Source organism: Phyllostomus discolor, chromosome 6, assembly GCF_004126475.2.
Source record: "Phyllostomus discolor isolate MPI-MPIP mPhyDis1 chromosome 6, mPhyDis1.pri.v3, whole genome shotgun sequence".
NCBI classification, from domain to species: Eukaryota; Metazoa; Chordata; class Mammalia; order Chiroptera; family Phyllostomidae; genus Phyllostomus; species Phyllostomus discolor.
In genome coordinates this window covers 9,528,159-9,554,176 of record NC_040908.2, presented here as the reverse complement: position 1 = coordinate 9,554,176, position 26,018 = coordinate 9,528,159, and the positions used below count along the sequence as shown (strand labels likewise).

General features: G+C 62.2%; 1 protein-coding gene across 3 annotated transcripts; it reads left to right on the top strand.

Moving 5' to 3' along the window:
- The first annotated feature begins 982 nt into the window (after positions 1-982).
- Positions 983-22,422, top strand: SDC1 (syndecan 1). Of its 3 annotated transcripts, XM_036027685.1 has the most exons (6): positions 983-999; positions 1,180-1,481; positions 18,068-18,149; positions 19,077-19,552; positions 20,102-20,228; positions 20,385-22,422. In XM_036027685.1, the coding sequence occupies exons 2-6, from the start codon at positions 1,416-1,418 to the stop codon at positions 20,552-20,554; spliced, it is 921 nt and encodes a 306-aa protein (XP_035883578.1). In that variant the 5' UTR covers positions 983-999; positions 1,180-1,415; the 3' UTR covers positions 20,555-22,422. The 3 variants fall into 3 exon arrangements, with proteins under 3 accessions (XP_035883578.1, XP_028372047.1, XP_035883576.1); XM_028516246.2 differs by lacking the exon at positions 983-999 and having other exon boundaries at positions 1,141-1,481; XM_036027683.1 differs by lacking the exons at positions 983-999; positions 1,180-1,481 and adding an exon at positions 12,906-13,310.
- The last annotated feature ends 3,596 nt before the right edge of the window (positions 22,423-26,018 follow it).

Genomic DNA, 26,018 nt, shown 5'->3' with positions numbered 1-26,018 from the left:
TGCAGGAGGCTGCTGGATGGGTGGGGCCCAGGCCAAGTGTCCCATCTGCATAGCCCAGGCCCCGGGAATGTTTAACCCGTTTAAAGTGAAACCCTGGAGACGGTCCGAGAGGCCACCAGAAGATAGCCTCTCCTCTGCCTGGGGAGGTGCGGTGGGGGCGGCACCATCTTTGGTGTCCAGGTTCGTAGGTCATTTGGCACCATCTCTTCTGTCTGCGAGGCTGCAGGCACGGCCAGGCAGTTCTTCCCCTTCTCTCAAGGCCGTCTGCACTACGCCCATAGGCCTTCCATAGCCTTCTGCACCGAGGTGCCTGGCTGTCGAGGGAAACATGGCCCAGGGCCGCTCAAGGAATCATGAAGGAGGAGGAAACTCCAAGGAGCGCTTCTCAGACCTGCAGGCCAGGGGAGACCACCTGGAAACGAAGCCATTTAACTTTTAGCTCAAAGGATGAAGAGAGAGGGCATTGTCTTCCATTGAAAGATGCCGAAAATTCATTAAAAAACAAACAAACAAAAAAACCCCACTACCCTCCTGAGCACGATCAGATGGTTCAAGCAAGGCCCGGAGTTTCCAGCACGTCGTGACGTGCCGGCAGAACATCAGTGCACCGGGGAACCGGTGCTGGGGGAGGACGGGCGTAGGAGCCCCATCAGCAGTCGGAGGACAGGCAGGGGAGGCATCCATTCGTTTAATCAATGCCCAGTCACTTCAGGGTGCCGCACATTCGCCCAAAATCTTCCCGCTGGGAACCTGCAGGTCCAACGCACCTGGAGGAAGCTCCGGGTTCACGCCCAGAGGGCGCTGCAGACCGGCGGCCACAGTCCAGGATCAACTACCTCCCCTCCAGCCCCTCTCCCGGACAGCTCCTCAATGCTCTGGGCCAGGGCGGAAGCGGGTGCACTCGGGTCCCCACTACTCCGGAGCGGAGGAGCTGAAACGCCGGGAACCCCTACCCGCAGGGCTCGTGGCTCAGGAGACCAGCGAGACTCTAACCGGGAGGTGCGGGAGGGGGCGGGGCGGGGCCCGGGCTCCGGGGTGGGGCGATCGGAGAGGCAGGGCTGGGTGGCTCAGGGGGCGGGGTTCTGGGGGGTGGGGACTGGGGCTGGCCGGGAGACCTGGCGAGCTGGGGGTTGGGGGCTAGTTTTTGCAACGGCTAAGGGCCTGTGGGTTTATTATAAGGCGGAGCTCGGCGGGAGAGGTGCGGGCGGGAGCGGAGCTGAGTCGGAAGGAATCCAGCAGTAGAGAGCGGACTACGGCCGGCGGACCTCCCAGCCCTATCCCAGGACAGCCGCACGCGGGGCATCGTCCAAGGGAGTCGAGCGCAGCGCACCCGGAGGTGCCGGCCCGGAGCCCCGAGCAGTCCGCGCAGACCCGACCCGCGCAGCCCGCCGCGCCCCGCCGCCGGTCCGGACAGCATGAGGCGCGCGGCGCTCTGCTTCTGGCTCTGCGCTCTGGCGCTGCGCCTGCAGCCGGTCCTCCCGGTGAGTGCGGCCGGGGCCGGGCTGGGAGGCGGCGGGAAGCCCGGGCTTGCAGACCCGCAGATGCAGACGGCGGCACGTGGAGGGGGAGGGGAACCTCAGACTTAACCTTCTTCCCGCGCTAGCGCCGCGAAGGTGAACCCCGAAACCCGGGATCTAGCCCCAGTTGCCTCCGCCGTCTATGGGCGCCGGGTGGGTCCCGCCGCTCCGGGCTGGGGACTGGGACGCCCGCAGAATGGAGCCTGCGCCAGGGCCCAGCGTTCAATTATGTAAAACGGCTCCACAGGCGTCCTGGCCCTCCAGCCTGCGGCGGCACCTGGGGTCGCCGGCTCGCACCCCGTCAACCCAGGCATTGCGGTGGCCGGGCCCCCCACCGGTGACCCGGGAGGATGTGGTGACCACAGCCACAACGCCCCTCTCGCAGACCCTAATTCAAACCAGACCCGCCGAGACCGGGCGCCCGGCCCCTTTGGCGGAGGCAAGTTTGGGCGCAGCGGAGCCCGCGCGGGAGCAGGCGGGCGCGTTTGCCAAGGAGCCGGGCCGGGCCGGCGGGGACGCGGGTCGGCGGGCGGAGGTGGGGCCCTCGGGCTCTCCGTCGGCTGTCTGAAGGGAGCTGGGCCGAGCTGGCAGCGGGAGGTTCCGGGAAGTTGGCCCCAGAGCACTGGGGAGCCGCAGGAACCCAACTTCTGGGCTGAAGTTGTGCTGCCCTCGAAGAGGCGCGTGCCCGCGCTGGGACGGCCGGGTGGGCGCGCGGCTTCCACGCGAGTGGACCCGGACTGGCTCTTCCCCTCCCCCGGCCCGGCTTTGTGCTGGAGCCGCGCGTTGGGAAGGCGGGTTCCTCGGCCCGCCCAGTGGAACTGGGGGAGAGAGGGACAAACGTGGAGATCGAGACCGAAGGAGGCTGTTAGGCAGGACTCCGGCATCCACCATTGACGAGGGGTTTGTCCCCTCTAAAGAGGGACCTGGCCGACAAAGAGTATCCCGAGGGTCCCCAGAAAGTGAAGTCCCGCCCTGGCCGCCGGGCCGCTAGCCCGCCTTCCCCAATGGGGGCGCTTTGTTCTCGGCCCCTGTAACCCATTCCTGGGAACCGCCCCGCAGCGCTGGCCCTGTCGTGGGCTGGGACCCGGGCCGCCGCCAGGTGTCAGCGCCGGCTACCGGCTGCCCACGGCCACCCCCCGGCCCCGACACCCGGTGCTCGAGTCCTGAGGTCCTCTCCGCCGTGCGAATCGGCCATCCCCTGGGATGGAGAGGGGCTCTTCCCCTTCCGGAAGTGGCCACATCTGGACGGCCCGACTTCCCGGGCTCGGGCACAGGGAGGCACGTGGGCAGGGAAGGAGCGCCGGCCGGGGGTGGGTCCTCCGTTCGTAATGTGGAATCTGGACTAGTGTCTCAGCCACGCCGACTCGTGTAAGCTCGTCCCTCCAGAATAATAGTAACCCCCAGTTATTGAGAGCTTTGGCTATTTTCAAGGGTCTAGCCTAGGTAAGGTGTTTTCCAGGAGGATTTGTGAAGCTCCCCGACAACCCCCAGCCCCCCCCCACCCCCACCCCAGCGCGCTTCTCAGGTGACTGTTGTGCTTGGAAGCATTTGGAAGTCCAGGAGAGGGTCCTGATGCCTCTGGCACTGCTGATGGGTTGGACTGTATGTGGGGTGTCCAATTTGGGGAGCCATGGGGACAGATAGGGTTGCTGAGCAGGGTCTGGAGTGCAGTTCTGGATTTCAGATCGAAGAATTTGGCGTCTGTATTCTCCTTTGCTCTTTGGGGCTGTGGCTTCCTTGGGACTCAGCTTGGGCCTTGAATCATAGTTAATATCCTGGGGAAGAGAGTGGAGGTGCTTGGCTTCCTTCCCTCGCCCACCTGGCCTCACCTGGCTGCTCCCCTCTCTCCAGGCCCAAGATGGGGCCTCGGTGGGGATGCTGAGGTGGGGTTCTCCACCTGTTTTTCATCAGCCTGTTTTCACCAGAATCGGGAGGAGTGGTGGTTTCTTGTATTTTTTTTAATTAAAAAAAATTAAATCCTTACCTGAGGATATGTTTAATTGATTTTTAGAGAGAGAGGAAGGGAGAGAGAAACATCAATATGAGAGAGAAATATCAATTGGCTACCTTCCACACATGCCCCAACCAGGGGTCACCCCAAAGCTTTCTGGTGTACGGGACTACACTCCGACCAGCGGAGCCACCCCGCTGAGGCAGGAGCGGTGGCTGCTTTGACTGGCTTGGGTGAGGCTGGCGGGCCTGTGAGCCCAGACCCCTGTGAGCCGCCGGCAGGGGCAGGCAGTTGGGATTTGCGATTCTCTGTGGACCACATTTCTCAGTGTTCTTTTGTGTTGGGAAGGGGCAGATGCCCCAGCATGGGGCATTTTTCCTTTCGCCTAGACACTTTGACACATGATGGAGACACGGCCCAGGAGCCTACTGAGTCTCAAGGGGGTAAGGAAGGAGGGAGGGGGGCTCCTTAGAGCAGAGGTGGTGGGAGGGCTTCCTGGGGACAGTGGTTGAGCTGAGCCTTAAAGCTTTGGGGTAGGCTCTGGCTTGGAGCTCAGGTGTTCTTTCTTCTTCTTTTTTTTTTTTTTAATAAAGTTTAGTTTCTTTTCTCTTTCCCAGCCCTGCCCTCTCCCTCTCCAGATTTGATTTTAAAGTGGAGATACAAAGTGCCATAAAATGCCTTCACTGAGCTCCCCACGGGAGATGTCCTCGGGTCACACAGATCTGTGTCTCTGAGGGTTCACCTTGGTCCCCAGGGGGAAGCAGGTCAGAGCCCCGCTGGGGAGTGGTGAGGTGCGGTGTGGTCCCTGGGCACCTGGCCTCGAACGGGCAAGGGAAGGCTGCTAGGGCGGCAGGCTGCTCAAAAGACCACTCCCGAGAGAAAAGAACAGGTTTGTCTAAAAAGGTCTGTGTGTGTGTGTTTCCTGTGGTCTTTTGTTTTTGCCACGCCAGGAAAATGGCTTGTTCTGAAATAGTTATTTGCTGTTTCTCTCTCTTCTCTTTCTTGAAAGGCATAAAATTCCTTTTTGCCTTAATTATGGGGGCTAGTAGAGACATTCCCCCACCGCCTGGCCGAGTGGGTGGGGGGCGGGGGCGGGGCGCACCGCCTCCGCCGGGACTCAGCGCCTTCCAGAGCTGATGTCACTCCTGGCTTCAGCTCCACAGGGAGGGTGGAGCTGGTTTAAGTCTCTACCTGTGGCTCTTGGTGGGTTCCAATAAAACCTCATTAACCCAGATTGGTGGGGAGGGGAAGGGATGGGAAAGGAGAGTGGCCTGGAAAGAATTAGTGAGAAGCTCGGGCTGCGGAGTATTTTATAGAGGAATCTTTTCTGTTGCAGCAGAATCGGGGATGCTGGAAGCCCTTGGGAATGAGAAGCACACAGAGTTTTTCAGGGAGCTAAGCATCCACATCACCCTCTTAGGGCAGGGCTCTCTGAAACATTTATTCCCCTTCCTGGACAGACAGAGTAACGCTCACCGTAACCGACTCCGGATGCCAGCGGCCTCACCGTTGTCAGCGTGTTCGGCGACCATATGCCTCTGGGTTTACTGAGCTCCCCGGCGTACTTTGCCCCTGCACCCCGTGCCCCCAGGGTGCTCCATTCTGAATTCTGATTTGTTTAGTTTTTTTTTTCCCCCTTTCCTTCTTCCATCCCTGTCTGGTAGCAGCCAAACGTGACATGGGTGTGCCTGAGTGTAGTTAGCCGCTTTTCGGTTTGGTTTTAAAGGGCAGTTTTTTCCACTCTTTTTTTTTTTAAGAGTTTATTTATTTATTTAATTTAGAGAAAGGGGAAAGGGGGAGAAAGAGAGGGAGGGAGGCAGCAATGTGCAAGAGAAACCCTGATCAGTGGCCTCTTGCACGCCCCTCACTGGGGACCGGGCCCCGCCGCCCAGGCAATGTGCCCTGACTGGGAATTGAACTGACAACCTTTTGGTTCATAGGCCGGCGCTCAGTCCACTGAGCCACACGAGCCGGGGCTCACTTTTCTCCATCCTGAGGAACGAATCAGACGTGGTGGAATGGTTTCTGAGACAGGGGGTTTCAGCGCTGAGGGGGGGTCTCGCCTGTGATCACAGTGTTCCTGGTCTGTGACGTGTGGGTCTCGTTTCTTCTCGGGCTTCAGCTGGGACCGAGAGTGACAGAGAGGCTGTCAAGGGTGTTTCGTGTGGGCTCCCCAGTGAACAGACATGAATGGCCTCTGGGTGGGAGCACCTGAGGACCCCGTGTTCCTCCGCCTGGTTCCAGTTGTGACTTGCCCATGACAGGGAACCTGGCCCCAGGGAGGCTAACCCGCTGTAAGTTCTGATGGGCAAAGGCCTCATTCTTGGCTTGGGCCCTGTCTCTGTGCCCCATGCTGTTTGGCAGGTCAGATACAGCTGGAGGTCAAGCAGAGCCCCAGGACCGAGTCTCAGCTTGGCCACTGATTTAGCCCGTAATCTCGGGCGAGTCACTTCACTCCCAAATCTCGAGGTCCTGTGCGGAGCGGGTAACGTACCTGTTTTTGCTGTCCTCATTCTGTCACTTGCGTATGCATGTCGTAACGAACGGGTGAACGTGCCGGAGGAAAGTTAGCTGTCGTAATTAGAGCTACTCTTAATCGAGTGCCTGCCATTGAGGGCTCAGTGCTTTTCCTGCCTTTTTTTAATCTTTGCCCCAAACCTCTACGGTCGATAGCATCGCCCCGTTTCATGGATGTGGCCTGTCAGCTGAGCCGCTCCAAGGGGCAGAACAGGGTGTGCGTGTGTGCATGGGAGCATGTGGATGTGCGTGGCGTGAAAACACTGACGGACTGTCATGTCTTCCCCACGAGGCCCAGCCTGCGGGGCTGGCTGAACCCTGCAGGGCCCTCGGGGGTGTCTGCCGTTCCATCCTGAAGAACCGTGTGTGTGTGTGTGTGTGTGTGTGTGCGCGTGTGTGTGTGTGTTTTGAATGGAGGGGTCGTTGGGGTGAGCTGAGCAGGCCTGAACAGTCCTTATAGGCAAACCCAGGATTTAAGCAACATCTTGGGCTTTGGCCAGGTTTGTCTGATGGTCACTTAGGGGTAGGCAAGTGCTCATCCCGGGGAGTTTAGGTCAGGAAACAGTGGGACCCGTGAGAGCAGGTAGGGGAGTATGTGCCTGGGGCCCGGTGCTGGGGGGGAGGGGCATGTGTTGGGATGGCTCCCTCCGTCTTGCTGGCACGCCGTATCTCTCAGCTCGGGCAAGGTGGGGAGCGGACATTTGCAGCATTAGTTGATTCTCTTTTAAGCCTGGGAGCCAGGTGCCGTGGCACAGAGCTGGGTTACCAGGACCCAGGACTCCTGGCCCCCATGCTGGGTCCCCTCCAATCCCCCAGTTCCAGGCCCTGCTGTGGGAGCAGCCATGGGAGGAATTGGTCCATAAATGATTTCTAGTCCCAGAACCCTGGTAGTGTTACAGAACGAGCTACTTCCTGAGCTCCTCCTCCTCCTCAACAACCAACTTTGGAGTCTCTGGGTGAGAGCCCCTTCCCTCCCAGGGCCTGCCGAAGTGTGCCTAGAGAGAAGGAATGGTGTTGGGATTCAGGGAGTCCGGAAAGAGGGCTTTTGGCGCCAGAATCCCGCACCCTGGACCGGGTTCAGCGCGGCCTCATTTCCCTTCCAGCTGTTCCAGCAGCGGTTGGGCTTTGGGTGGGAGCGTGCATTCTGGACCTCTCTGAGCGGGCCACGAGCGCCCCAGCAGTGCCGAGGGTGTGTGGCCCGTATCTCTATGCAGGAGGCTTGTCTGGGGCACAGGCTGTAGAGCGTGAGGCTACAGAGGCAAGATGTGGTGCTCGGGGTCACTTTGGCAACTTCACCTTCCAACTTTGCATGACCAGGGAACCAACCCTCCCCATGGTCCCAGGAAGGGCTAGCTGCACCTGTGTGGTGTGACCTCCTCGGCCTGTCCTCCGGAAGCTTGCGCTGGGCGGGGAGTTGGTACTAAAAGGCCTGCTGCAGTCCCAGGCCCCAGGCAGGGGCCCCGAATCCGCTTCCCTGGGCTTGGTGCTGGGGGCTCCAGAGCCAGGGTGGCGTGGGGTGGCCTCAGCTTCCTCTGGAAAGGGTCCTGCTGCCTGTCAGGCTGTGCAGGTGTGGGGACCGAAAGTGTTCCGGGGCAGGCCTGTCGGGGGAGAACAGGGCAGCAGGCAGCCCCCGGGCTGGGGGCCGCTGGGCCAGGGAGGGAGGCTGCTGGCAGGACCTTCTCACGGACCCAGCCGTCTGCCCAGTCATGCTTCCTGTTGACTCAGGAGGTTTCCCAGTGCGCACCCCGCCTGCCTCTGGAGCCCCCGGAGGGTCTCTTCCCTCCTGGCATTTATGGCTGGCCGTTTATGGCTGGCTGCGTGGGCTGCCTAATTACACGTGGGGGCTGCTCTTCCTCCGGCCTTCGGCCCTGGGAAAACACTCCCCAGTGAGTCACCTGGGGGTTGCAGCCCCAAGAGAGTTTCTTGTGCGTGTGGGTGCACGTGCGTGTACATGCAGGGGTTGGGGGGTGGGGGTCCGGCCCACAGCACAGGCTGCGGCGGTGCCTGCCCTTGGGCTTCCCTGCTGGTGGGCTGCAGTCGAAGTTTTAGGGGAACCTGGTCGTCACCTGTCTGCAACTTCCTCCTCAGGAAGCGGTCTTCCCCTTTCCCTCCCTTTCTGACTGTCTCTTCCATTTCCAACTGCAACTCAGACACACTCTGCCCCTGGCTTTAGAAGTCTGCAGAAGATGCTCCTACTGAGAAGGACAGCCAGCACAGGTGCCCGACTTCCAAGTCCCGGCGTGGCCCCTGGCTGTGCGGCTGGGGCAGGTCCTTGCCGCTCTGGGCCTCAGTTTCCCCATCTGCTCAGGGGGCCTCCCTTCCCTTCTTCAGCTCTGACAGCCGTGTGGTTGCAGGGAGACCTTGTTCTGGGAAGGGAGAAGGTGTCCCTGGGGCATGTGGGGTGGGCTCATTGTTTCTGGTGGGGGGAGGGCGCCCTGGCTGCTGGGGGGGGTCGTCTGTAGGGGTGGAGTGAGGGCACGCTGCTTGGAGGAGGTGAATTCAGAGCTCAGCGCGGGAGCCAGAGGTGGACGGAGGCCCCTGGGCGCGGGCAGGCTGGGGTGGGGGCGGGCGATATTTTCCGCACACACCCAGGCATCCTGGCCACCTGCCCCAGGTCTGCTCATTAGCAGGCATGGAAGCCACGTCGGGCAGGTTGGGGCAGTGGGGAAGGTGCATGTGTTCATTGCTCCACTCCTCAGCTGAGTCACGGTGCCAGGTCCTCCCCGAGACCTACCCAACCAGCCCGGACCAGGAGCGCACCGTGTGCGGGCCACGGGTGGGGGCGGCACAGTGAGGCAGGCTGCGGCTCCGAGGCCTCACGTCCAGCCCTGGCCCTCTTCCCTGCTGAGTGGCCAAAGGGGGGGGTCGTGCATTTGGGCGTTCGTCAGGTCTCCAGGCGTCACGGGACCAGGGGAGCCTGGGCAGGGTCTACCTACCTCTGCCCCTGCTGCCCCGGCACAGCTCTGCCTCAGGGGCATGAGCCCCGCCTGGCTGGACCAGATCTGAAAGCCCCGTGCAGATGTGGAGGGGTCCTCGCCTGGTCCTGGGGTGCATGTAAGAGGGGGTGGCCATGAGAAGGACCAGACAGGAGGGTCAGCCTGGGCGGACAGACCTGAGGGGCGGTGATGGCTGAAGGTCATTCATATTCAGCCTGAGCAATAGGGCTCCTCCTGGAGTCCCAGAGCAGTTTCAGATCAGGAGCTCAGGCTGTGAGGCAGAGAGTGTTTTCTGGCCGTGGGAAGTCTTGTGGGGGTCGGGGGATATTCCCCGGTGGAGGCAGCAGGGACAGCAGAGGCGCCAGCCCTGTGCTGGGGGACTGCTCTTGGGTGCCATTGATCTCCAGGGGTGTTGGAGGGCCACAATGGTGTTGAATTCACCGTCTTTCCTACTTAGGGCTACTGGCACTTGCTGTGGCCCCGTTGGCCTTTGCTGGGCACCCTCTGGGCCCTCAGTGGGGGGATGGGACATGGGGACATGGGAGGGGACTTCTGGAGGGCTGAGGTGAGCTCATCCATCCCCAGCCCCCAGTGCGTGCTGGGCCCCAGGAGGCGTCCGGAGGGCGTGAGGACTTGGATGGCTGTTTCCATGCCACCTCGATGGCCTCGGATGCCCAGGACTCTCTGCCTGGCCTGCTTGGTGACTTGACTATAACGGCCCCATGGCAGGGGCGCAGGGCCAGCACTGGCTCTTCTCTCTGGAGCTCCTCGGCACCACGGCCCAGGACAGTCTTTGAGGCCTTGGTGTCCCGTCTCCAGGGAGTGTCCCGGGCGGACGTGCGGTCCCGTTGGGGCTTGCAGCGCCCCGGGCTGCGGGGTGTTTGAGGAGCCTCTGACGTCACTCCAGCTTCTCCCAGGGAGGACCGCTGGGGTGTGGCACTGCTGTCCTGACCACATCTCCCGGATGGGTGTGTGGAGGGGCCGGGCAGCAAGACCCGCTGTGCTGGGGCCTAGGCCAGGAGGTAGGGCCCACTCGGGCTGAGCAAAGGCCCCGCCCCCACCTCCCCTTCTCCATCATTCCCAGGCACTCCAGCGGGCCAGGCTTGGGGGTGGTGAGCCTGGGTGCAGTGTCCCTGGGACAGGCCTGGTTGTTACAAAGTCCTGGGGAGGCCCAGCCAGGACGCCAGCGCCGAGGTCTCTGTGGTGAGTCTGAAGCACCGGCTGAGGCATCCTGGGCTCTGGGAATTAATTGCTCGAGGAGCAGAGAGCCCCCAACCTACGCCCTTTCCCCTCTTCCCCCTGTGGAACAGGGTCACTCCGCTAGACCCCCACCTAGGGTTTGCCTGCTGTTGGGGTACGCACTGGGGTCCTGAAGCCTTGGGCTGGGCAGGCAGGATGGGCTGGCCGTCCGGCCGGCCTTGGTCAGTCCCACCCGGGGCTGGAGCGGAGCAGTGGGGTGCCGTGTGGGAGGTTGAGGAGCTCGGGGGGCTCGGAGTCTGGCCCACGCAGATCGCTGCCCTCTCTGGCACTTCCTCCCTGTGGCACCCGGCACGGTTCTTCGTCTGCCTCGAAGCCTCAGTCTCCCCATCTGTGAACTGGGTCTTCCATGTCCTGCCTCAGAGGGCTTTGGAAAAGGTCCCATGAGATCATGCGGTGGCAGGATGTGGGGCCCTTCCTTCCTGGGCCCGGAGCAGCCAGTCCGTGGGAGCTTTGGGGCTGACCCGCCTCGAGAGCCCTCCGGGAGGGCCCTGGCGGCCCCGTGGGGGCCGGGGCAGAGGAGCTGTCAGACCGGGCCCGGGCCTGCAGGCCCTGGAGTCAACGGCCGGCCGGTCTTACCCCCGCATGCTGACGTCATAGGGCCGGCCAACGCGGCTCTTGCCCCTTCTCAGAAACTCGAGCCTCCCCCGCAGGCAGACTTTGCTCGCCTCCGCCTGACCTCTGCCAGGGGCTGGCTCCTGACCCAGGCGGGTGTGGGCTGGGCCGGCCGAACCCGGACACCGGAGCACCTGGGTGGGGGCTCAGGTGAGCCGGGAACTGCGCAGACTGAGGGTTGCCCCACCCCAAGGGCCCTCCTTTCTTCTGCACCCCCGAAAATTCTGCCTTCTGTCACTCGGGCCAGAAAGTACCAGCTCCCCTCTGCTGTGGACCCCCCCCACCCTCAAGGACACTCTGCCCTTCCCGTGTCTGTGCGGGCTTCCAGCAGCCTCAGTGTGTTGGCTGGCCCAAGCTCTGCTCGGTCCCAGGGGCCGGCCCCCAGACCAGCCCACTGCTCCGCGTGCGGGAGAGGAAAGGCCATGTGCTCCGAGCCTCAAGGCTGGAGCAAAGGGAACTCTGTCTTTTTTGCGAATGGTGTTGGCTGGCCACCACCACACTCTTGACACAGGTGACAAAATGTGTTCTTGGCGTCTCTCAGCGTCCCTTGTGCCGTCCCTTCCCCTCTACCGCGGCTCCAACTCCCCCCTAGCGCCCCAGGACCGAAGGAGCCCTGCCCCCCGGAGAGCAGCGCCTGCCCTGCTGTGCTCTGTGCCCGAGCCTTCCTGGAGGCACCTTTTGTTTTAAAGGGGACACTCCGCCCCTGCAGGGACATTGACAGCAGAGACAGGTGATGGAGCAAGTGCAGTGGGGGCCCCAGCTGGCTGCAGGTGAGGCAGGAGCAGCCCACTTCTGCCTCGGGTGAAACTGAAGAACGCTTTGGCCAGAGCAGGGGGAGGAGGTCTGTACAAGCCCGTGGGCCAGAAGCGACAGGCCCTCCTGGCCTGGAGGAGTCTGGGGGTTAATCCACTAGAAAGCGGGTCCAGGGGCCCTCATGGGGGGCGGTCTGGGGGGTCCTGCTCTGAGCTGCTGGCCTCAGCTGTCCTGTTAGGACAGCCGGGGCTGGGGAGGTACGAGGCTCTGGCGGCCTTAGCGATATGTCTGGCCCTGTGGGCTGCCAGCTACCGTCCCCAGAGTCACTTTGATTTGGGACGTCGCCGGCAGTCTGCCTGGGCCGTAACCCCCTTCAGGAAGCTGTGAGCACTGGGATCAGGGTCCCCCCCACCCCGGGGGGCAGTCTGCTGTAGCTGTGGCATCTGGCTGCCTCTCCAGGGCGGGGCTGGATTCCCCTGCCCCCCACCTGGCACTGGGACCCCCTGGGCAGCCCGAGGCAGGGTCTCCTCCAGGGCCACCCGGTAAGTGGAGGACGGAGCCCAGGCTATGACTGGGTCTTCCCGGTACTCGGTCTGGTCACTTTCCCCTGCCACTCCCGTCTGGCTGCCAGGGCCGCACCGGCCGGGCAGCCTTGCTCCCGCCGAGCGGAATCCTTTCCAGCCAGGCCCCGGCGCTGGCAGGTGGGGGAAAGCAGAGGAACTGGTCTTCCAGCTCCTGGCCCGACACCAGCCCTCTCAGCTGGGCCTGTTGGGAGACAAGTCCCTGCACGTGGGCTGCGGGCCGTGCCGCTCTGCGCAGGGTGGGTCGGGGTGCCGGTGGCGGCGCTGACCCGGTTTGGGCGTCAGGGCTGGCCCTGGGGGTCAGGATGTTCTCTCCACACATCCCTGGGCTCTTGGGCTGCCCCAAGTGGGCAACACGGGGCGGGGGAAAGGCCTCTGCGACCTTGACTTTGGGTTTCCCACCCGTAAAGCCCGGCGTTCGGTGCCATGAGAAATGTCAGTACGGGTGCTGCCCTGCTCGCCCGCCCTGCCCTGGAGTCCCCCAGAGCTTCGAGGCCTGTCCCCAGGTGCCAGTGTGGGGACTTCAGAGGAAGGGTTGTGTGTGTGTGTGGGGGAACAGGACAGGTGCCCAGGAGGTCCCAGTGGAAGTGCTGATGGGGGTGTTGGGGCCTCTTCGGTGTCCTAATGGAAGCACATCCTCAGGAAGAAGGTGGAACCCTACTTGCCGGGTCCCCAGGCCCCTCCCCCCCGGGGCCGGTCCGTCGCCCTCCTCTGCAGGCCCCAGCTTGACTTGGTTCTCGGTGCAGAGACACGGAGCTGATAAATCGCCGTGCCTGTCAAGCCGGAACTGCCGATGCCGCCCCGGGGCACAGTGGGGCCCTCCCTCTTGGGAGTGTCGGCAGGGGATGGATTTCAGGGTCTGGAGGCCAAAGCTGGACATCTGTGCCTCCCCAGTGGCCCACGCATGCCTCCCCAGTGGCCCATGTTTGCTTCCCCAGTAGGTCCTAAATTGGGAAAGGTGGCTGGGGAGAGGAAGTGGTTGATTGCCGCACTACTAGCTGGATACCTTGGGCAGGAGAGGGCCCCGTGTTGTCCTGGGCCCTGGGCTGTGAGCCTGTCGCAGCACGACTGCCACCAGCTCACCACCCACACCGCGGTGGCCTCTGCTCCCAGATCCCAGCCCAGACCGTCAACCCAGCCCAGCCCGTCAGAGCCCAGGGGAGTTTGCAGTCCTCCAGCTAAGGTGGGAAGCAGGTCCAGAGAGCTGCAGGGCTACCCAACAAGGGGTCTCCCCCTGGGGCGGCCACCTGGTGAACGCTCTTCCCCTGCTGACGTCCCTGGCTCCGTTTCCTTCCCAGAGACCCTTGCTTCCCTCCCCAGCCCTGCCCAGGCTCCACCTGCCCCTCCGATAGCTCCTGTTGTTTTTCGGCTGGTCACTGCTTCAGACCAGGGGGCTGGCGGACCGCTGCCTGGAACACCGGAGGGGGAGGGGTGGAGGAAGAAGAGGAGGAAGAAATGGTGGTGGTATTCAGCCCCTGCCAGGCATCAGGACCGATGCTTTTTACGTTTGTTTCCTGTTTCTTGAACTGGTGAGAGTAGGGGTCTGTGCTTGTGGGGTTCAGGGGTCCCCCACCTTAATGGTGAGGACAGTTATGGCTGACAGACACCTAAACCCTCTTTTCCCCTGGGTGCTGCTGCCACGCTGCTGAGCCCCCAGTGCTGCCCCAGTTAGTGACGTGGGCGGAGTGGGGTCTTATCCTCCAAGCCAGCCGGGGGCCTCGAGGCCCTGCCCCAGCGTCTCCTGTAGGTGGTGGCTCTCTGTGCCCCGGTCCCCCTGGCTCCCCTTTCCGGAAGCTTGCCGGAGTGGGGCACATGGCTGAGGGTCCTGGGAGCTCACCAGGGCTGAGACCAGACCACTGCCCTTACCCGCTTTTGTCCCCGAAGCCCCTAGATGGTCATCCCCCAAGTCCTGAATTTGAAGATCAGTTAAATAGCGAACGGTAGTGTAGTTTTAGCATGTGTCGCTGGAAAACAGCTTACTCCTATGAACCTGGTAATGCCTTTCGAGGACCTGTGTTTTATCCATCCCTCAAGTCAAGCAGCAGGTGACATGTGAGTGACTCAGGGTTTGACTGGAAACCACAGGTCTTGGGGCTGCTGATACAGTGGCGGGAGGGAGCAGGCAGGCGGAGCGGTGAGCCCGGAGTTAGAAGCTCCTTACTTGAGCCCCTCTGAGCTCCCCACTTGGTGTGCCACCTCGTGACCCTACCCAGGAGCTTCTAAGCCCACGGTGCTTTGGAGGGAGACACAGCCCCAGGTCCCCTCAGCTGGCCAGGGCAAGGGCCCTACTCGGGTGACGGTTCCCCAGGAGGGTGGCCCTCTCTGTGGCCAGTGTGGGCTGAAGGCTGCCTCTTGCAGCCTCTCTGCCAGCCTTTAGCCGCAGACGCTCACCTTGCTCGTGGGAATGGCTGGCAGCTGAGGGATGACGACCCAGTCCCTGGTGACCTTGACCCCGTGCTTGTCCACGCCACCCCTTCTCCACCTCAGGAATAGGGGCTGACACCTTTGTCCCCCCTGGCTGGGGCACAGATCAGGAATTCTGACTCAGTGGCGCTCTCTGAGGTCTCTTGTGTTGAGAAGTTAGTTCTAGATGAATTTCTTTTAAAACAGAAGGGCCCGCCGGGGAAGGTGGTCCCTGGGGGCTGGGGAGAGGGAGAGAGATGGCAGGTGAGGGGAGCAGGTGATCTCTGGGAGACTGCAGACACTCGTTGCCACTGCCCAGTGGCCTTGGGCAAGTCCCCGACTCTGTCTGTCCCCTCTTTCCTTATCCACGGGAGGCGTTAACCTCAGCCTCGCCTGTCTCACCTGTAGGGACAAAAGTGGGAGGAGCAGGGGGAAGTGTCCAATGTCGGAGAAGGCCTCCCTCCTTTCACGTCCTTTCCCGCTCCCAGCAGCCTTGGGTGTGGCCAAGAGACCGGTGTGGCTGAGACGGAGGTGGGCTGGCTCTCGCACTCCCCACCCCCCAGCCTCCACGTGTCTGCCCCCGACTCCATAGCCCCACCGGAGCCAAACCTGGCCTTGCCCTTTCAGTAGGGTGGGCTTCCCCTGTGCTGAGGATGAGGAAGGAGCGGATTGGTCCTTGCTTTGAGCAAACTGAACGTGTGAATAGTTTAGCCCTTAATTTACCACGAGGGTTTGGATGTGTTGTATGAAAAGCTGATTTTCGCGCGGGCTGCGAACCAAAGTGTCGCAGGTTCGATTCCCAGTCAGGGCACATGCCTGGGTTGCAGGCCATAACCCCCAGCAACTGCACATTGATGTTTCTCTCTCTCTATCTCCCTCCCTTCCCTCTCTAAAAATAAATAAAATCTTAAAAAAAAGAAAGATAGAAAATGAGTTTAAAAAGAAAGAATTTCCTGGGATTTGGAGAGGTTAAAGTGTTCCATTAAAGATACAGGCTGGCTTGCCTTTCCCATCTCTGGCCCAGGTTCCAAGCTGGGGCCAGCCTGTCCCCGAGCGGCCCCACGGCATGGCCAGTGGTCTCTCGGAAGGACCAGGGTCAGAGGCCGTGCCGAGCAGATCCCGGTGTGAGGCCACGCGCCAGCTGGCTGCAGCTCCTCAGCCCAGCAGGACGGCTGAGCGAACCCTGAAGTGGCGCCCCGAACCCCACCCGGCTGGCCTTGAGGATCCGGATCCGCGTTCAAACTCAGCAGTTTCTGCTAATGCCCTCCCCAGGGAGCAGGCTGAGGTCACCATGGGCGGCTCAGGTGCAGCGGATTTAGGAGGTCACCGCGGCCCATCCCCTCCGCAGTGGGGACCCAGCCCTGGAGGGAGAGGCCGCCCCGAGGCCTGGGAGCTGGTTTCAGGGGAGAAAGTGTTTGCCTAAGAGCTTGCTGTGTAAACAAGATCCACAGAGGGATAAGCTGAGCCGAGCTGAGGAGACAAATTGTTTTCAGGGACAGGGCAGATCCAAAAAATCTTATCTGGTCATGAGAGAGGCCCCGCTCTTGGGAAATCGCTAACCTGTTGGGGCTCCTCTATGTAGGTGAGAGGCTGGGCCTCCCTGGCACCGGCTGGGCCGTGGCGCTGCCTGCACGGGCGCCGTGGCGCAGGGCCTGGCCCGCTGGCTTCGGCTCCTGGGGAAGGTTCGGTGCCCTCTGCAGCGCTGTGGAGGCTGCCCTGGCTGGGGCCCTGCCCCTGCTCCGCGTCCAGCTCTCTCTGCGAGGGGGGAGTCAGTGTGTGGGGACTGGGGCTCACCCCCGGAGCCTGCCTGGGGGACAGGGAGGGTGAGCAGCCTGCCCAGGGCTGGGGCGCCCGTCCGCATCTGCCCTGTGGGCCGTGGTCTTTGTTCCTGAAGGGGCCAGACGGGCGGGGGGGGGGGAGGGTAAGGCTGGGGGCTTCGGGGAGGCAGGGCAGGCATTTGAAGCATCGCTGGGGGGTGTGGCCCGGGGTGCAGGTGGAGGTCAGGGGCTGTGTGCGGTGTGGATGGGCCGAGACAGCTCAGACAGATCCTCCTGGGGCCAAAGCCCCTTTCCTGGGAGGACCTGGGGGGAGGTGCAGTTCGGGTTTTGCGCTTCCAAAGAAAGCGCTGTGGTGTGTCTAGCCTTGCCGTTTCCGCACAGGTCCGAAGCTTCCCCGGGCAGGAAGCCCCCGCCTGGTCCAGCTCACCGGGCCGCAGGGCCTGTCTGTGCTGCACCGCACTGCCCCACTCGGGAGTGCGGCCCCGTGGCCTGTGGCCAGGACCTGGCGAGGCCTCCGGGGCTGAGGCGGCCCGTTCCCTGCAGCCCAGCCTCGGGCGGGGCCTGCCCTCTGACAGGTCTGCGCAGAGCCCCCAGGGAACCGGCTCCCTCCTGCCCCCTCTTCTGCAGGAACTTCACCCACCTCCACCTCACCTCTTCCCAGACGGGCCCCGGGACCCCCTCCCCATGCCGAGTGGCTCTTGCCCCCCACGTGCGGCAGCCACCACAGTTACTGGGGTGCTTCCACAGAGCAGAGCCTGACTGAAATTTCCCGCCAACCCTGGAACATAGGTGGGATTATCACCCCATTTCACAGGCCAGGAGACTGAGGCCATGGGAGGGTTAGTAACGTCCCCAGGGCTACTTAGTGGGTAAGGGGCAGAGGTCAGGGGTTCTCTAACGCCGATCGGGCTCCTGATATTGGGGCCCTCTCAAGATGGGCTGAATTACAGGGTTGTTTGGGTCAAAGTATTTTCTATGAACAGGACGCTCATGGCTGCCCGTCCCACCACCTGTTCTGGAGCAAGCATTTCTGCACGTGCCCACCGTTGGGTGTGTGGTAGATCCCGCCTCCTTCCGCCCCATGGCCCCCGGCCCAGCCCGTGCAGCCCCTGCCTCGGGAACACTGGCCCCGCCCCTCTGGGCCAGGCGCCGTATCCGGGGGCGGCTGTTTGCACGCAGGGTCTGTCCCAGGCCCACGGCCCGAGGGCCGGTGCCTCCTTGGGGCAGGGTCCCTTCTAGGCCGACTTTGACCGTCCTCCCTGTGGACACAGCAGCAGGCCAGCAGTGGGGGGCATGGCGGTGACACCCGCCTCAGCACGGAGGGCTCTGCCACGCCCACTCCCGCCGCTCCCCTCCCCACGCCAGGCCCTCAGTGTGCATGCCCTGGGGCCCAGCGCGCCTGGAGGCTGCCTGTCTGGAGCCAGGGCACTGCGGCCCTTGAGAACCCTGACCTTAGACCTTGATGCTCCCGGATCACTGGGCCAGTGGGTCCCATGGGAGCTTTCAGCAAGCAGAGCTACTTGGGGCGAGGGTCCTGTCCCCTCTTGAGTGTTCCTGCACTGCCAGCCCCTGACACAGGGCTGTGTTGTTGTAGCCTGTAGGTGTGTAGTGGCGGGGGGGGGGGGGGGGGGGGGACAAAGAGCTGAGGGCCCTGAGCAACCCACAAACGCTTCTTTCCTGTGCTGGGGGCAGACGGGGACCCCAGAGTGGCAGCACCCTGGCCAGCTTCCGCTCACGTCCTTCTCTGACCCTTTTCCAGCAAATCCTGGCAACAAACGTGCCACCCGAAGATCAGGATGGCTCCGGGGATGACTCTGACAACTTCTCTGGCTCGGGCGCAGGTGAGCTGGTCTGAGGGCCTCACCCCCAGGCGGCAGCGGGCCGAGGGCTGGGACTGCGGTCAGGCGGCCCCCTGGATGGGCCCGGAGGGCGGTGCCGGGGAAAGGCTGGAACGCACACGGGTGTGGAGTGGCTGCTGTGGGTCCCAGGAGGCCCCGAGGCCATCTGCTGTGGACGCACTTGGGTTCCCACCCTCCTCTTCACTCACAGCCTTTGGAAGCCTGTTTGACTTCTCTAAGCCTCTGTTGCCTCATCTGTAAAATGGGACTATCTTGACTTCATGAGTTTGTTGGGAAGTAGCGGTGAGGCAGCATAGAGTGTGGGGGGCTGCCTGTCTTTATACATGGCCCCTTATCACCCCCATTTTCCTCTTCCCTGGGGAAATGAAATCCCTGAGCTAGAGGTGGTCAGGGCGGCCTCCCAGAGGAGGTGCTTTTGAGCTGGACCCCAGAAGAAGGCTGCGGCTGTCCATGGGGAAAGTGGCCTAAGCAGGGGCCCAGGAACCAGGTGCTAGGACCTGGGTCTCAGTTCTATAGGAGCCTGGGCCCTTCTGGGGAGAGAGCAGGTGTGACAGGGAGGGGCCCAGATAGGTGTGTGCACTGGCCATAAGGTGTTCGGGCCCCCCAGGGTTCCCCTAGCCAGGCAGCGGGTTTCAGCCATTGCAGGAAAGGTTTCTTCCCAGACGGCCTTCATGTCTTTGGCTCTAGAGAATAACGCAGCTCTCCTTGCTCGTTTCCACAGTCCAGTTTATTAGCTCCAGCTAGCTTCACCCTGGGGGCAGAGCCTGTCACGGGAGGAGAAATTCGCTCTGCTAGCCTGGGAACGGGGGTCACGGGTCCTCCCTGAGCCGTCCTCACAGCCTGCGCGTGGCTGGTCTGGAAGGTCTGAGGTCTCCCCCATCCCAACAAACGCTGCTTCTGGCCCTGCAGGTGCCCTGCCAGACATCCTCTTGTCCCAGCGGACCCCCACCACCTGGAAGGACCTGGGGCTCCTGACGGTCATGCCCACAGCTCCAGAGCCCACTGACATCGGTCCCGTCACTGCCTTCACCTCCATCCTGACAACCGTTGAAGGGGAGGAGGAGGGAGACGCCGTGTTCCTGGCCAAGGTGGAGCCTGACTTGACCGCCCGGGAGAAGACCACCCTCCCACCCAGTGAGACCACGCCACACCCAACCACCCACCAGGTGTCGACCACAAGAGCCACCACTGCCCAGGCATCTGTCACCTCCCACCTCCACCGAGATATGCAGCCTGACCACCTTAAGACTTCAGCTCCCGAAGGAGCTGGCCAGCTCGACACTCACATACCCAGCCTGGAGGACACTGGTCCTTCTGCCACTGAGCGAGCTGCTGAGGATGAAACTGTCACCCACCTGTCCGCGGGAGAGGGCTCTGGGGAGCAGGTACGTGTCTGCTCGCCGCAGTCCTCTGCGCTTCCGGGGACGGAGGGCGGCCAGTGGGCTTGGCGGCCCCTGTTGACAGGTTGAACGCGGCGCCTCGGGGCGGGGGGCGGGGAAGGTTGGCTGGCACCCCCAGCACCCTGTGCCCTGGAGCACGCCCTGCTCCCCACCACGGAGACAGGGTCATGATGTCCCACCTTTCCTTGGCCGGGGCTGACCCCCAGGTGGGACGGACGAAAGCAGTGAGGCCAGAGGGTCCTTCACAGGCACCAGGAGTGGGCTCCCCACACATGGGCGGGGCTCCCGCTGCAGGTGTGAAGTTTCACCATTTCATGTTTCCCTTCCGGGGGCATGGTAGTTTCACCCCGGACACTGAAGCGAGCCTATTGATTTTCACATGAACACGCGTGCTTCAGACCACTTGACATATCTCCGCCGGGGCCCAGCTTGGGGGTCCAGAGGTCTGGGTTTGGAAACGGGCCTGGGTGCTGCCGCTGCGATGGCCGACCCCACGCCGACCCTGACCCTGACCCTGTCCCTGCCCTCCTGCAGGACTTCACCTTTGACGTGTCCAGGGAGATCACAGCTGAGTCTGTTCTGGAGGTCGACCAGCGGAACGGGCCCGCCCCGGACCCCGGGGCCTCCCAGGGCCTCCTGGACAGGAAGGAAGTGCTGGGAGGTGAGTTTTCTCTTGGGGGGGTGGGGGGGCACCCCGCTGCTCTGGGGGCGGAGGGCTATCGGTAGCCCTGGCGTGGGCTGACCACAGGCAAGGCCCCCTCGGGGACTGGCTGCCCGGGAGCAGCCACACCGAGCCAGCCTTTGTCTGCCCGCCCAGGGGTCATCGCTGGAGGCCTGGTGGGGCTCATCTTCGCCGTGTGCCTGGTGGGCTTCATGCTGTACCGAATGAAGAAGAAGGACGAGGGCAGCTACTCCTTGGAGGAGCCGAAGCAAGCCAACGGCGGGGCCTACCAGAAACCCAGCAAGCAGGAGGAGTTCTACGCCTGACGGGAGCGGGGCCCCCCCGCCCCGCCCCCTGCCACTCGCTAGGCCCCCACCTGCCTCTTCCGTGAAGAACTGCAGGCCCCGCGTCCCCTGGCGCCGTGCCGCCTCCCCAACACTCCCAGCCCCTCCAGGCCGCTCCCCGCAGAGTCCTGGGGCAGGCTGGGGGGCTCGCCTCTGCTTCTTTGACTGCTTCCCGGAGACCGGGGCGTGAGGGCTTCCCGCATCCGAACTTTCCACCGCAGCCAGCACCCGGCATCTCGCCATTCTGACTCAGTTTCTCCACCCTGGAACCACTGCTTTGGACCTGGCCGGCTCGCCGGGGCCGGGAGATGCCGGGGCTGGCACGCTGGTGGCACTTCCTGGCAGACACCGGCAGTCTCGGGGGCACGGACGGCCGAGTGGCAGGGAGAGGCGTCCGGGGCTCCGCCCGAGTCCACTTTGTTCTGTGGGGAGGTCTAATTTAGATATCAACTTGTTTTTGCACATGTTTCCTCTAGTTTCTTTGTCCATAGCCCAGTAGACTTTATTACTTTTGAGGTAAGTTAAGTTGATTTGGTTAATCCCCCCATCTTGCTCCCCTAATCGACGGTCAGGATGCAGCATCAGGGTTAAGAAGACTTTTGTTTTTTGAACTAGGAGAACCAAATCTGGAAGCCAACATAGCGTTTGTGTTGTCTCCTGAGTTTGTCACTCACGTGTGCAACAGGGTATGGGATGTCTGGGTGGCCCCGGTGGTGGGCCGGCCGGTCTCAGCCGCCATGGGCAGGCAGTTCTTTCGAGCTGGCGTGCCTGGGTCCGTGAACTTGGGGCCGGGGCCAGGGCCACTGCGACGTGGAGGAGCCCACGTGAGAACTGAGTTCTGGAACCTCAGGCTGGGGACAGAGATGACTGTGGGGTGAGAGGTGGCAGTGGGGCCAGAGGACCTCCCACAGACCAAGTTCCTCCTTTGACACCATCCCTGGAGACCTTTTCTCCTGGCAGGTGGCGAGAGGGGGGTCCCGGGCACTCCTGGCACCGAGCCGCACCCCAAAGGACCAGGCTCACCTTCGATGAGCTCCTGTGGCCCCACCCGGGCCTGGAATCAGGAATGTTCCAAAGAGTGATAGTCTTTTGCTTTTGGCAAAACTCGACTTAATCCAATGGGTTTTTCCCTGTACAGTAGCTTCTTCAAATGTAATAAACTTTAATATAAAGTAGTCACGTGAACTCTGCTGCCTTTGCTTCTCTGCCGGCCGAGTGGATGTGACCAGCCTTCTGTCTGAACACAGCGATACTGGGAAACGCGGAGCTGGGGCCTTCCTCATTCCCGCGGGGAGGGAGTCTGGGGCCAGAGTCTTGCTGGTTGATTGTTTTTTTTTTGCCTCTGCTAATGGTCTCCAGCAGGTTGGCAGGTTCAGCCAAGGTCATGCAAGTCCTGATGCCAATGTCCCTGTCGCCAAGCTCAAAGCACCGTCTCCCGAACGGTTAGTGAAGCTGTGAGGCCTCAGCACAGCCTGGCCTGGGGCCGCGGGCCCACGGAGGCCGGAGCCAAGGCCGGCCTCTCAGACACCTTTGCAGGAGCAGACGCCCCCCGGCCCAGGGCCTTCTGGGAACTCCTGTCCTTATTTAATTTGACAACGTTCCGGCTTTTCTGTTGGCCACTCCGAGAGGGTGGGGCATCCGTGACTCAGAGAGACGCACCGCCAACATGAAGGGAACCTGTGCCCCGTGTTCAATGCTGGGACTTTTTGCCCGGAACGGATGACTGGACGTGACTCGGGGGTGGGGAAGGGGTCTGTGACCGTGCTCCTCTCTGCTGGTCCCTGGGACGGTGCCGAGCCTGTGGCCGGGCCCACGCGTGTCACTCGAATAAACGGTACTTGTCATTCCGGGCTGCAGTGGCGGTTGTGTATCTTTGTGGCCTGGCGATGTCCTTCCCTGTCGTGTGGGGGGTGGCCTGGCTCTGGGCTGTGTGCAGCACCTGTTCCTCTACTGCAAGGGGAGCCTGGTCACCTCCTCCCTCCCGCCCCCTCCCCATGTCAGCCCTCACCGTCGTCCCTCCCCCTCAGGCTCTGCCTCGCCCCATCCTTCTGGGCCAGTCCCTTCCCCGAGCACACCAGGCCCCCTCCTGACTCAAGTGTGCTGGTCCTTCCGTTTGCTCATTGTCCTGGGACTCCTGAAAACTCACCAGCAGACTGTCGGAAGTACCAAAGGTCAGGACAAACTGCCTGCACATTAGGGAAAAGCTGCAGTGGGAATTGGGGGGTGGGGCGGGGATGGTGGAAAAGTTCTGCACACTGCAGGGGCCCCAGTGTTCCTGAGACACCTGGTGGCCCCCCCCACCCAGCCCCTCAGCTGTCCCTTCAGGGCATGTCTCCCCACCTGCGGCCTTTGGCACCTGACCTGAAGTCTGGCCCTGGGTGCAGGCCAACCCCTGATGCCAGCCCCCAGGTGTGTCCCGGTGCACTGCGGGTGGGTGGGGGGCAGGGCCTGCAGGCTCCGGGCAGCTGGAGGCTGGGACGAAATCCTCAGGTCATTCCACAAACACTGAACACACCAAGTGCTTGTTTTCCACTGGTCCCTGGGCTGGTTGGTGAAGGCACAACTGTGGAAGAGGCCACCTGGATTTACTGAATGCTCCTACTGAGCATATGCACAGGCCAGGCCCTACTGGACAGCGTGCCTGGGCCATTTCGCTCACCGCCGAAAAGATAGCAGTATGGTTAACGATCCCACTTTACAGACAGGCCAAGGTGCAGAGAGGAAGGGTCTTGCCTGAGATCGTGTGCCGGTGAGCTGTGACCTGGGGTTTGCACGAGGGCAGCCTGGCCCCTGCGGCCACAATGGGCCACGCACACACTGAGGGTGGCGCTAGACTGGGGACGATGTCCATTGTACCAGCAGTTTCCCCGACCCCAGCCTTCGGGGCCACCTGCTTCCGTCACATCCCGACAGGTTAAGCTGCACCCCAGTCCCACCCTGTTCTCTCTGCTGGGTCCTCCCTGCCCGCTTCCTGCTCCTCCTGGGTCACACCCAGGCCCTTCCCCAGGCTACCGCCCAGACCGGCGGGGCTGTAGCACAGGCTTCCGTGAGTATCTGAGGCTAACAGTAAAGAAGCTAAAATGCGAAGCAGTTGAAACCCTGTCCTCAAGTCCTGATCTCAAGGAGTTTCTCTGCCCATCTCTCCTCAGGCCTCACTTGCTGCCCCACTTCCCATGACCTTGACCCTTCCTTCTCTTCCCCTCTTTCCCGCTTTCCCAAGATGCTCTCTGCCCCATGCCTGGAGTGGAGCAACCGAGCACGGTTTCATTTTTTCCCTCTGGATCGTGTCCATGCGGCTTGGGTGTGTGTGTTCCACATTGCGCCGGGATGAGAGACTTGCTGAATTTTCCACTAAGAACTCACTTAAGTTATTTTCTAAACGCCTTCTTAATTTGCAGCCAGCTTCTGCCTGAATTGCACTGTCCTGCTTGCTCGGGGTAGCACTGGGTTTCGCATCCAAAACAAAGGTGCACAGCCCACCCCTCCGGGAGCCTGCGGTCCCGGGCAGGCAGGCAGGTGAGGGCAGTTTCAGCGGCGGTGCTCAGTGTGGGCTGGTGGGGCGCAGGGGCACCGCGCCCGGCTTGGCATCCGGGTCACAGCGGTGCCTCCACGGGCGGGGTGTCGAAGGACAGATCCCAACGGGCCCCTCCGACAAGGGCGAGAGGAGGCATTCCAGGCGGGAGGCACAGCTTCGGCAAACACAGCGACGCCAGAGGCTCCGTGCGGGATGTGAAGGGAAAGCAGGTGTGGGAGGAGGTGGGCTGGGACGCAGGGAGGAAGCTGCAGGTCCTTCTGCCTGGAACCTCTCTGAGCGCCTCGGCAGAGCCAGCAGCCACTGGGTGCCTCGGGAAAGAGGAGGAATCGCTGAAGATGTGGGGACAGCACAATGGGGGGACAGCGTGGCGAGGGGTGAGGAGGAGCACCAGGTTTGAGAACTAGTTAGGAGGTAAAGGAGGCTTGCCCCCCCTCCCCGGGGGGCACCCTGCCCTCCCACAGGTACCCTGAGGGGATCCTGAGGGAAGAGGTGCCCGGGATGTGGCTGTCCTCTGAGCTGGCAGTCGGGGTGGGGCTGGAGGGACAGTCATCCCAGAGCTGGGCGTGGGGGTGTCTCATGGCCCCTCCCAGGATGGCAGGTGGACCTCAAAGCAGCATCAGGGAGAGAAGTCTTTTAAATGGGTCTGGGAACCGCTCCTCCAATCGGAGTTCTGGGGCCGTGTTCCCACCAGCATGGCGCCCCACCCCCCTCTCTCTGCTCAACCCACCGGTGGCCGTAGGTGAGCCCCAGGGTTCTGGAGTGCGCACTCGGGGAGGGCCCTGGGCTGGGAGCCTGCTAGCTGTGCCTGGCTGAGGACACAGCCCTGGCCTGGCTCTCTCCCTCCCCCTCCCCAGCACCCAGTGCCTACCCTTGGGCCACACCAGCTCAGCCCTGCTCAGGGTGCACGGAGGGGTGCAAGGGTGACAGGCCCCCAAGTCAGGCCCTGGCAGTGCTGTATCCCTCGCCTGCTCAGCTTCCAGGATGGACTCAGATGGACTCGGAGCTTCTCGAGGGGGAGGCCCTGAGTCCTCTGTGCTGCTCCGGGGTCACCCCTTGGTAGCTCCTGTCATGTCACCGCAGGTGTCTGTCCCCACACTGGCCTCCTGCTACCTATCCTGGATGCTTTCTGAGGGCAGATGCTTTATTACAAAGAAGCTGGGGCTCACTGCAAACATGGCAGCCTTTGCCTTTCGGGTGCTCCCTGTGGCCGCCTGGTGCCCTGGAAGTCAGGCCACTTTAGAGGCTCATGAATGGTGCAAGACACCCCTCCCGCCGAAAGACTGATGTTGGAGAAAGACAGCCTTTGGAGGGCGTGTGACACAACCGGCACTGTCCCGTGTGGTTGAATAGCGTGCCCATCGACACAAGCACTTTGGAAACGAATGCTCGACATCTGTCTGCCCAACGGTCCAGGCAGAAGGAGAGCAGAGCGTGTGTCTGCCGGAAGGCGTGCGTGAGGGTGTGCCCAGCAGCTGCCTTTGGCAGAGCCCACACATGGGAACAACCCGAATGTCCATCAGCAGGAGAGTGGATAAACAAATTGTGGTGCATTCACACGATGGAATACTACTCAGCAAGTAAAAAGGACAGACCATTGCCCCACGTACAACACAGGGGGAATCACAGGCAGTAATATATTAAGTGCAAGAAGCCAGACACACAAGACCTCATAGGGTGCACTTCCACGCACAGGAAGTTCAGGAGCAAGCAAAACGACAGATGGTCCTAGAAGCTGGGGGTGTGACACTGTCTAGGCAGCGACCCAAAGGACCCTTCTCTGAAAGGTCCTCTGGAATGTTCTCTGGCTTGATGCAGGCAGTGATTACGAGAGCGTATGTGTATGTCAATAAGTCATTAAGTCACACACTCGAGATGAGTGCACTCTGTGTGTTATTTTGTAATGAGAAAGTT

Coding starts and splice junctions, on each gene's coding strand:
- SDC1 (XM_036027683.1), top strand. CDS start 12,921: ATGCCGCCCCGGGGCACAGTGGGGCCCTCCCTCTTGGGAGTGTCGGCA. Junction 13,311..18,067: donor TTTGCAGTCCTCCAGCTAAG/GTGGGAAGCAGG, acceptor ACCCTTTTCCAG/CAAATCCTGGCAACAAACGT. Junction 20,229..20,384: donor CAGGAAGGAAGTGCTGGGAG/GTGAGTTTTCTC, acceptor CTGCCCGCCCAG/GGGTCATCGCTGGAGGCCTG.